The 11,213-nt window shown below is 34.4% G+C and overlaps 1 protein-coding gene across 1 annotated transcript; it reads right to left on the minus strand.

The window, feature by feature from the left end:
• Nucleotides 1–5,736: 5,736 nt before the first annotated feature.
• LOC147385481 ((21S)-21-acetoxyl-apo-melianone synthase SDR-like) lies at nt 5,737–8,613 on the minus strand. Its single transcript, XM_086424198.1, has 2 exons — nt 8,435–8,613; nt 5,737–6,645 (listed from the first exon to the last, which is right to left on the minus strand). The coding sequence occupies exons 1-2, from the start codon at nt 8,473–8,475 to the stop codon at nt 5,853–5,855; spliced, it is 834 nt and encodes a 277-aa protein (XP_086280324.1). The 5' UTR covers nt 8,476–8,613; the 3' UTR covers nt 5,737–5,852.
• Between the last annotated feature and the right edge of the window lie 2,600 nt (nt 8,614–11,213).

Genomic DNA, 11,213 nt, shown 5'->3' on the forward strand with positions numbered 1-11,213 from the left:
TGTTAAAGTGTAGCGTGTTGAGCATTTCCACACACACACACATATATATATATAGGGTCACGTTCAATGGCAAACTTTTTAGCAAAACATTTTTCAAAACATGAGTTAGAAGTTTTGGTATGGGCTTATTTTTGGTGAGGATGATCTCTACAATGAGGAGATCATCATCATAAAAAATCAGCTCATTCCAAAACTTCTAACCCCATCAAAAACAGTTTACAAAAAATGGACGGTCCACGATTTTTCAACTTGTAAACATGGGTTAGAAGTTTTGGAATGGGCTGATTTTTGGTGAGGATGATCTCCTCACTGTAGAGATCATCCTCACCAAAAATCAGCCCATTCTAAAACTTCTAACTCATGTTTTGCCAAAAAGTTGGCCATTGAACGCTACCCTATATATATATATATATATATAGGGGGGCGTTCAATGGCTAACTTTTTGGCAAAACTTTTTTCAAAACATGAGTTAGAGGTTTTGGAATGGGCTGATTTTTGGTGAGGATGATCTCTACGGTGAGGAGATCATCCTCACCAAAAATCAGTCCATTCCAAAACTTCTAACCCATGTTTACAAGCTGAAAAATCGTGGACCGTCCATTTTTTGTAAACTGTTTTTGATGGGGTTAGAAGTTTTGGAATGGGCTGATTTTTGGTGAGGATGATCTCCTCACCGTAGAGATCATCCTCACCAAAAATCAGCCCATTCCAAAACCTCTAACCTATGTTTTGAAAAATGTTTTGCCAAAAAGTTTGTTAAAAAGTTTGCCCTTGAACGCTACCCTATATATATAGGGGGGCGTTCCATGGCCAACTTTTTAGCAAATTTTTTGGCAAAACATTTTTCAAAACATGAGTTAGAGGTTTTGGAATGGGCTGATTTTTGGTGAGGATGATCTCTACGGTGAGGAGATCATCCTCACCAAAAATCAGCCCATTCCAAAACTTCTAACCACATCAAAACCAGTTTATAAAAATTAGACGGTCCACGATTTTTCAACTTGTAAACATGGGTTAGAAGTTTTGGAATGGGCTGATTTTTTGTGAGGATGATCTCCTCACCGTAGAGATCATCCTCACCAAAAATCAGCCCATTCCAAAACCTCTAACCCATGTTTTGAAAAATGTTTTGCCAAAAAGTTTGCTAAAAAGTTGGCCCTTGAACGCCACCCATATATATATATATATTATATATATATATATATATATATATATATATATATATATATATATTGTTGAACATTTTCCTATATATATAGGGCCCCGTTCGCCACCTTAAGCTTTACCCTACACTTTAACAAACGTGTTTTGTCCTACATGAGTTAGAAGTTTTGGAATGGGCTGCTTTTTAGTGAGGATGATCTCTATGGTGAGGAGATTATCCTCACTAAAAATCAGCCCATTCCGAAATTTTTAGCCCCATGTTTACAAGTTGAAAAATCGTGGATCGTCCATTTTTTGTAAATCATTTTTTATGAGGTTAGAAGTTTTGGAATGTACTGATTTTTGGTGAGGATGATCTCCTCACCATAAAGATCATCCTAATTAAAAATCAACATATTCCAAAACTTCTAACCCATGTAGGACAAAACACGTTTGTTAAAGTGAGGGTAAAGCTTAGGGTGGCGAATGGGACCCATATATATATATATATATATAGGGAGCGGTTTAGCAGCCCTAAAGTTTGCCAAACATTTTTCAAAACATGAGTTAGAGGTTTTGGAATGGGCTGATTTTTGGTGAGGATGATCTCTACGGTGAGGAGATCATCCTCACCAAAAATCAGCCCATTCCAAAACTTCTAACCACATCAAAACCAGTTTATAAAAATTAGACGGTCCACGATTTTTCAACTTGTAAACATGGGTTAGAAGTTTTGGAATGGGCTGATTTTTTGTGAGGATGATCTCCTCACCGTAGAGATCATCCTCACCAAAAATCAGCCCATTCCAAAACCTCTAACCCATGTTTTGAAAAATGTTTTGCCAAAAAGTTTGCTAAAAAGTTGGCCCTTGAACGCCACCCATATATATATATATATATATATATATATATATATATATATATATATATATATATATTGTTGAACATTTTCCTATATATATAGGGCCCCGTTCGCCACCTTAAGCTTTACCCTACACTTTAACAAACGTGTTTTGTCCTACATGAGTTAGAAGTTTTGGAATGGGCTGCTTTTTAGTGAGGATGATCTCTATGGTGAGGAGATTATCCTCACTAAAAATCAGCCCATTCCGAAATTTTTAGCCCCATGTTTACAAGTTGAAAAATCGTGGATCGTCCATTTTTTGTAAATCATTTTTTATGAGGTTAGAAGTTTTGGAATGTACTGATTTTTGGTGAGGATGATCTCCTCACCATAAAGATCATCCTAATTAAAAATCAACATATTCCAAAACTTCTAACCCATGTAGGACAAAACACGTTTGTTAAAGTGAGGGTAAAGCTTAGGGTGGCGAATGGGACCCATATATATATATATATATAGGGAGCGGTTTAGCAGCCCTAAAGTTTGCCAAACATTTTTCAAAACATGGGCTAGGAGTTTTGGATTGAGCTGATTTTTTGTGAGGATGATCCCTATGATGAGGTGATCATCTTCTCCAAAAATCAGCTCATTTTGAAATTCTAACCCTAGTTTACAAATTGAAGAATCGTGGACTATCTAATTTTTATAAATCACTTTTGATGGGTTTAGAAGTTTTTGAATAGGCTGATTTTTGGTGAGGATGATCTCCTCACCATAGAGATCATCCTCACAAAAAATCAGCTCATTCCAAAATTTCTAACCCATGTTTTGAAAATTTTTTGGCAAACTTTAGGACTGCCGAACCGCTCCCAAGTTTACAAGTTTAAGAATCGTGGATCGTCCAATTTTTGTAAATCACTTTTGATGGGATTAGTAGTTTTGGAATAGGCTGATTTTTGGTGAGGATGATCTCCTCATTGTAGAGATCATCCTCACAAAAACTCAGCTCATTCCAAAGCTTCTAACCCATATTTACAAAAAATGTTTGGCACCAAACTTGGCAAACTTTAGGACTGCTGAACCGTCCCCTATATATATATATATATATATATATTTGATTTGTCCTAATTAATATGAGAGCGGTTCAGCAGTCCTAAAGTTTGCTAAACATTATACCAAATATTTTCAAAACATGGGTTAGAAGTTTTGGAATGAGCTGATTTTTTGTGAAGATAATCACTTCGGTGAAGAGATCATCCTCTCTAAAAATCAGCACATTTTGAAATTTCTAATCCTAATTTACAAATTGAAGAATCGTGGACCGTTCAATTTTTGTAAATCATTTTTAATGGGGTTAGAAGTTTTTGAATAGGCTGATTTTTGGTGAGGATGATCTCCTCATCATAGAGATCATCCTCACAAAAAATCAGATCATTCCAATACTTCTAACCCATGTTTTGAAAAATGTTTGGCAAACTTTACGGTCGTTGAACCGCTCCCAATTAATATAGACTTGGACTAAAAAATAAATATAGGCTCAAAGCATACTCCCAATTCCTCTTATTTGTACGCCTGTTTGTGGGATCCATTTGAATACCATTTTAGATTGTACAATCACGTATGCATTTGAGTCATTCTCAAAAAAAGAAAGAAAAAGAAAGGATCATTGTCACGAAAGTTCAGCACATTCTAACACGATTAAATGTCTTAAATATTAAATACTACCTTAAATTAATGGTTTAATTGAACGATCAAAATTCTTCATTTCCAAGTCAAGTTTAAGGGAAATAAAGGACAATGGAATATAATTTTGTGAAAGTTATCCTGAATTGGGATAGGGTTCTTACTCCGTATTGTCCAGCCCTTAATGGGGTTCAAGTATATAACATTTTAGACAATGTGATTGTCCATACATTTGAGACCATCTTCAGAAAATTTCATTCAATTTTGAAATACTCTACTTGACTACAACTTGACTTTAAGAATCAGGATGGTTCACCTAAATGAAAATTTTAAGGTAGCTTTTTAATATAGTTGGTCATGTTAAAAGGTAGTAATTTTGTATCTTCATGTTGAGATTGATTCAAAGAATGCTGGGATGGTTCAAAATGTTATGCATCATATCTGTCAGGCAGGTGGGAATACAACCATATATGACCTTGTAAATAACTTTTATGACATTGTAAATAATGCCTTTAAAACATTATTCATGAAAGAAATATGGTTGTAGAGAACGCTAACGTCTTAAGGAAGGCTCAAACATGTACCTATATAATTTTAACTCATTAGTGAACCATTGGGAGAAATCCCTGGATATCAAAGACAGATCACAAGATTTTGCTCTCACAGTTATAAAGGTCATTCGTCTTTAATTATAAATCGACTATTTTGATAAGGAGAGAAAGTCTTTTATCTTTCTGAACTAGACTGGAGAGGTTTACTACAAGAAAGATACCCATATGGGGTTTGATACAACAATGAATCGAAGAGGGAAACGTACAATGCTTTAACTGCAACTGAACCTGTCACCACCAACAGTGAACCCACAAGTTGAGACACCAAACTCATACGAGATTAACAATGCAGGGACCATGCAACCCTGTTGACGCGGCCCTAAATCTCTTTTAAACCAACTTGTCGGGCTAACTCAGAAGTGCATCAATTCAACATAGTAATTCAATGATTTAGGAGAATTTTATTAATTTGATATATTCTCAAATAAAAAAGTATTTATAAACATTGAACTAGAGAAAGACTGTTGTCCAAACCGTTGTAGCAATTCAGAATATGGTAAAAATTCAAGTTCTATTCGATTTTGGATTTGCAAAAATTCAGTCAAAAATTTGATAAATGGAAAATATGCGGCATATGCTTCTTACGTATATTATCTGTCTCATTTCAAAAATTTGAAAACCAAAAATTCGATAATATGATAGTGATGTTAATAGTCATGGTGATGATGAAATTGGTGATGCTAATGGTGAAGGTGATGATGCACTACGTGAAAACTGGAAAATTCAATAGAAAAACGTGATGGGCCAGCGCCCACGAATTTAGAAACTAAATTTTGACGGTCTAGGACCGTCAAAATTCTTGATGTTCCCAGATTTGATGGCTTAGATCTGTCGAATTTCTCCTATTCTTCATTAATTTCATAGTTTTGACCCGTCAAAAAAAAAAAAAATTTGACACTGAAAAATTAGATGCCAATTCAACCTTTTGGTCTGTCGAATTTTACGAAATTTGACGGCACATGGCCGTCAAATTTTGGCTTTTGTCACATTGTGATGTATTGGCAATGGTAATAATGATGGTGGTGATAACGAGGGCATGAAGGTGATGATGCATTGGTGATGGTGGTGATAATAAGGACATGAAGGTTATTGCTTCGTTGGTTTCTAAAAGAAGACCAAAGTTAAGGGCCAAATCATCAATTTAGAAAATTAATGTGAAATCTCAAATAAATGTAGAGGGACATGTCATTATTTTTTTAAAAGATAAAATGGACAGTTGTCACGTAAAAAGGTGGATTCCTCAAGAATTTTGAAGCATTGTTGCTTCAAAATCGACTTGTGCTACATGTCACAATTTACAAGTTTACAGTTTGCAACATACAAGTAATAGTAGCATTTTTTTTTTCCACCGAGTTTTATAAAAATTTGTAAAAGTCGTAAAAAAACGTGTTTTATTCTTTTTCAACTTAAAACGTGTGAATTATTCAGAATAGTTCAATAATCCAGAGAACAATGAAACCAAACTAAGCATTGGATGCTATCAACCTCCCAAAGTACAACGTAATAAAAAGTACTATGTAATAAGTAGGTGAAGGTGGGGTTTGATGAACACAAGTTGTGGTACCAACACCCTACAAACGCGGACTCAGACCCAATACCATCATTAGGGAAGGATTGACAACACTGAACCCTCCATCAACCACAAGGTTATGCCCACTCACATAATTGGCCTCATCACTAGCTAGAAAAAGTGCAGCGCGTGCCACATCCATTGCCTTAAGAATCACCCCTTTCAAATTCCCTATCTCACCCATAACAGCTTCCTTTGTTGCAGTATCAACATCAAAAAACTCAGCTGCTATGTTAGTGGCCACTGCAAAAGGCGAGACACAATTCACCCGTATACCAAATTGTCCCAGCTCGGCTGCCAAACTTTTTGTTAGCCCAACAATGGCATGCTTGGATGCCGAATAGCCATGGGATGACAATCCAGCAATAGAAGCGGAAGCACTCGCAGTAAAAATAATACAACCTTTACTGTTTGGTATCATAACCCTTGCTGCGTGTTTGGCTCCAAAGAATGCACCACCCATGTTTACCCCAATTACTCGATCAAGACCCGATTTCTCTGTTGTTTCGATGGTCCCAAAAACACAGTCTATGATGCCAGCATTATTGTACATTATATCAAGTTTCCCATGCATTGAAACTACAGTGTCAATAAGGTTGGACACATCGTCTTCTTTTGAGACATCACAATGGATGTATCTCACATTTTCATCGAGCTGATTACAAATGGCTCGCCCAACGTCGTCTTGAATGTCAGCCATAATGACCTTGGCACCATTCTCCCAGAAGAGGTGCACTGCACTTGCGCCGATCCCACTTGCACCACCAGTGATTATGGCCACCTTTCCTTCCAACCTGCATTTAATTATATAGTTTTGTTATGGAAATTGAAAAAGTGGAAACAGATCTTAAGATAACATTTGTTTAAGTAATATTTGATTAATGTAGAAGGGTTTAGATGTGCCTCATAACTGGTCAAGTTGGATGTTGGATTAAAAACTTGTCCAAGTTAAGTAGTCTTTTTCTTAAAAACATAAAATAAATATATTGTAACATGTTTGCTGTTGATATCCATGTTTAAAGTACCCAACTGTTGATGGATTAAAAACTTTGTCAAATCCTGTGGTTGTTCAATTAGAACGCCCAACCAATGTCATGTTTCCCTTCACCTTGGTTTTCTCTCATAGACTACTAAAAATGATCAAAATGCCCTTATCTTCAACCTTTAGTTAAAACCCTTGATTTTTCTCTCAAAATCTTATTGTAGGATTCATAGTTAATATTATTTATTGGATTTTGTTAAGGGAAAGATTTAAACTCAAGCTCATATTTTCTCTAAAGTGTGATTGGTGTAGGATTTTTTTCTTTTTTTTGTTGTGAAACTTTAGTTAATAAAACATTTCCCTTATTTGTGATAGTTGAAAAGTCAAAATTTTTTTTTTCTTTCGCTTAAGAGTTATAGAGATAACTCGCTAAATATTTAGTCTCACATCGAGTAAATATAAGATTTATGTTCAACTTATAAATGTTCATACTTTCCTTTTTATTTGAGTGTGAAAGAGAAAGAATTTAGGCCTCGCGCGTACATGGGGGCCCAAGACACTATGAGACTGCAACCCATTGTGTTTGGGGCCAATTAGTCGAAGACCCTTAGTGCGAGTGTGCGCATGCGATGCACACACATGGGGGGGGGGGGGTGCAAATCTCCGATTTAAGTCTCATGTGAGTGCAAGATCATCTCAACCGTTGATCTATCATTGGATAGTCTGTTATTTTCGAGTGCCCTGTTAACAAACTTGTGAATCTTGAAAACCAAACGAAATTGATTTTAAGGGCAACGACTTCTCCGTGCCTCAAATCACTAATCAGACAAGTTCAATCCAACTATTCTTATTGTCTGATTTATATAACCTTTTTCTGATTTAGATTTATACATTAGCTTCAACAAACCTATCATCTTAAAGCACTTCAACCTCTATGATAAATTATTTTTAATATTTTTTTTATCATAGAAAATTAAAGTATATAAATGTTTATTAATGTTCAACTTATAAATATTCTCACTTTCCTATTTGCTTGAGTGTAAGAGAGAAAGAGATTGGGCCTCGCGCAAACATAAGGGCCCAAGGCACTATAAGACTGCAACTTGTGTTTGGGCCAACCTGTCGAAGACCCTTAGTGTGCGTGTGCGCATGCGATGCATGCAAATGGGGAGAGTGCAAATCTCCGATTTAAGCCTCATGTGAGTGCGAGATCATTTCAACTGTTAATCTATCACTGGACGGTCTGTTATTTTCGAGCAAAATTGTTTTTAAAGATAGCAATTTCTTTGTGTCTTAGTTATTCAATCCGATAAGTTTATTCCAATTATTCTTATTGTCTGATTTATATAACATTTTTCTGATTCAGATTTATACATTAGGTTCAATAAACCTGTCATTTTGAAGCCCTTTCAACCTCTATGGTAAATTATTTTTAATATTTTTACCATAGAAAATTAAAGCATATAAATATTTATCACCATATATATTAGAGTTCTTCTAAGGTGTGTCAATTTACGTGCAAAAAAACAATCATAAAACCTTCGATCATATGATCTCAACGTTACAGATTTTGGAAAAATAGCACAAGAGAGCGATATCACCTTCTGTGTACCGGAATAGGATTGGTAGACGTGTTGCTCATTTTGTCTGTTTTGAGAGAGTTTGCTATTGTCTTCTCTTCTTTTACTTTGAAGGGCTGAAATAGAATCAAAGAACCCAAAATAAGAAAGAAAAAAGTTGGACTTCTGCTCTCTCTGACCTCTGTTGTATTTGAGTTTTCAAACTGCGAAGGTGGTGCTCTATTTATTTAGGGTGATTTAGATATACCCCTCCCTGTTTTAATGAATATTTGAATTACCCCTGATGTTTCCAAACCGATAACATACACCCCTTGACCTCCATCTTCTTTCATAGACTAATCAAAATGACCTATATGCCTTCCTCTTAATCTGTAATGAAAAGATGACAGAATTTTAGATAGAAAAATCAACGATTTCTTATAAGATATTAACACAAAGTTCAAAACAATGAATTGGAGACGAAGTTCAATAGATTAACAGTATTTTACATTTTACTATTTAGGTTAAAGAGCTTGAAGATAACTTATTTTAAGAAGAAAATTCAATAATACATGTTGAAGTTGAAGGCATTTCGATGATTGTAACTTAGTCCATTACTGAAGACTATGGTCAACGAGGCATTTCATTAATTTGAAAACTCAAAGGTATCTTAAACATTCACAAACATGTGAACGGGTTCACACATTTATTGATGAGAGCAAATCCTTTGTGATATTTTTATTTGCATTAATGATTTTGGGTAGTTGAGAGATCATCATTCAATGACCATTCGTTATAAACAGTTCGGTTTGAAGCCCATGGATTACACGTGCCATTGCCAAGGAGGTGTTTCAAAATTTGGTAGAAATGTAGGGATGTGAAATAAATGAAAAATGCCACGTGTCTAAGAACGAGAAGGGTTTCTTAAAAAATTTGAAGCATGCCAAATTCGAGGATTTACTCCCTTTATTAATGATAACAAGGATAATTGAATGATTTCTCGAATCACTAAATATTCCATTAAGTTTGGTTTGATATGGATGAGAGCCATTAAGAGCAACACCAACCATCTTCTATAATTTTAAATGTAGAGGTTACATCAAGCTAATAAAATTCCACCCATGCTTTAATTAAAGAAAGTGATTTTAATCCTATACTTTGACTGAGAGAAATAAAGAGAAAAGAAAATAAATTAGTTTCTCTCCATTTTTCTTGGTTGGATTGTTAAGTGGGGAGAGAAGAGAAAATAATTGAAGAAAAAAAATGGTAATTTTCTTTCTCTCTTAAAGTGAAGAGAAGATGACAGAAATAAAGAGAAATCCTTATAAAATATTTTACAATTTCAACTCAGCCTTTAAATCTCTTTTATGATATCTTAAAATTTCAAAGATATCTCAAGTTCTCTTTTTCAATCTAAACATGGTGTAGAGATATTGAGTTTCACTTCTCTTCTCTTCTTTTAATGAGTTACTCTTCTCTTCATTTCTCTCAATCCAAACATAGCCTAAATCATTATTTATTACTTTAAATTTGAAATGGAGAGAGAAGATTTAAACCTCAGCTTTATCACTATTCATCTTTTTCAATAAATCCTATTATAATCTTTTTATTTATTATTATTATTTATAAATATCAATTTTAACCTCTTCTTTTCATGTAACATGATTTAAATATAGTAAAAATTACATTTTTTTTAATTTTTAAATATTATTGAATAATATTTTTAAATAATTGTTGGGGCCAGAAAAGTGGTTTGGAGCCTTTATTTTGAAGTAGATGCCAATTTGAAGATATTTTTTAAAACCCCCAATTGGAGTTGCTTTAAGATAGATTTTACTAATTTGAGTTGTTAAGCTACGACAAACTTTTTGAGATTTATTATAATTTGTTTTATTTTTAATTTTAGTGACTAAATACTCATATTTTTATACCCTTAAATGAGTACCCATTTTATATGGTGCAAAAAACGTCCTTACCGAAAGGTACATCAAGTAATTTTCCTATCATGAATTCTAGGAGTGCAACTTGGTCCAGTTCAAATTGAATTAAATTGAATCAAGTTGCACCCCTAATGAATTCTTATTATGAATTTTTTGATAAGCGCAGTTGCAATGGATCCCCATTGACTATATGGATGTGTGGTCCATGCCTTGGTGAAAATGCATATAAAAAATCATAGTGTTTGATAACTTATATCCACATCCAATGATTAAAAATCATTCTCAAGACAATGATATTATTAATGGATACACATCATCAATCAAACTTTTTTTGTGTAGATTCACCTGGGCATGGACCACATATCCATATGGTTAGTGGGTCACCAAAAGTATCACGTGGCATAAAGTGGAGTGCCACATGATCTTGATTAGGTACAAGACACGGTTCTGGATCCGTACTCTACTCCAAATCGTCCAACTTGTGTGATTCAATGGGACTTACCTCTTATTTGGCTAAGGCGTCAAAATGTGATTGATGTGTTTCAAGAAGTGTCTTTTTTTTTCTCAACCTAATTCTGCATTGGGCCCACCTCTTATTTGGCCGTTAAATGTAGTTGGGACTTTTGCTCTCTTTATCTCTGTATTAAAAATGAGCACTCTTAAATGTATTATTACGTAGATGGACCATTTGCTGTCTTCATTAACATAAAAGAATGAGTCGTACTGTATTAACAACGAAATTGACATCGTTAGGGACATTGTTGTGCACAGAATCATAGATTCTTTTCACTTGTATCTCGATAAAAAGCATCTATGATTCTATAGACACATCCACATCAACAATGTCTGGAAATAAAATAAAAAACCTTTTTTAAGAGGAA

Source organism: Akebia trifoliata, chromosome 14 (genome assembly GCF_017979445.1).
Source record: "Akebia trifoliata isolate Shusen 1 chromosome 14, ASM1797944v1, whole genome shotgun sequence".
NCBI classification, from domain to species: domain Eukaryota; kingdom Viridiplantae; phylum Streptophyta; class Magnoliopsida; order Ranunculales; family Lardizabalaceae; genus Akebia; species Akebia trifoliata.

Bases quoted from the DNA above. Each gene is read 5' to 3' on its own strand.
- LOC147385481 (XM_086424198.1), bottom strand. From the start codon at position 8,475: ATGAGCAACACGTCTACCAATCCTATTCCGGTACACAGAAG. The intron at 6,646-8,434 runs GTGATATCGCTC...AATTAAATGCAG, and splicing joins CCTATTCCGGTACACAGAAG to GTTGGAAGGAAAGGTGGCCA.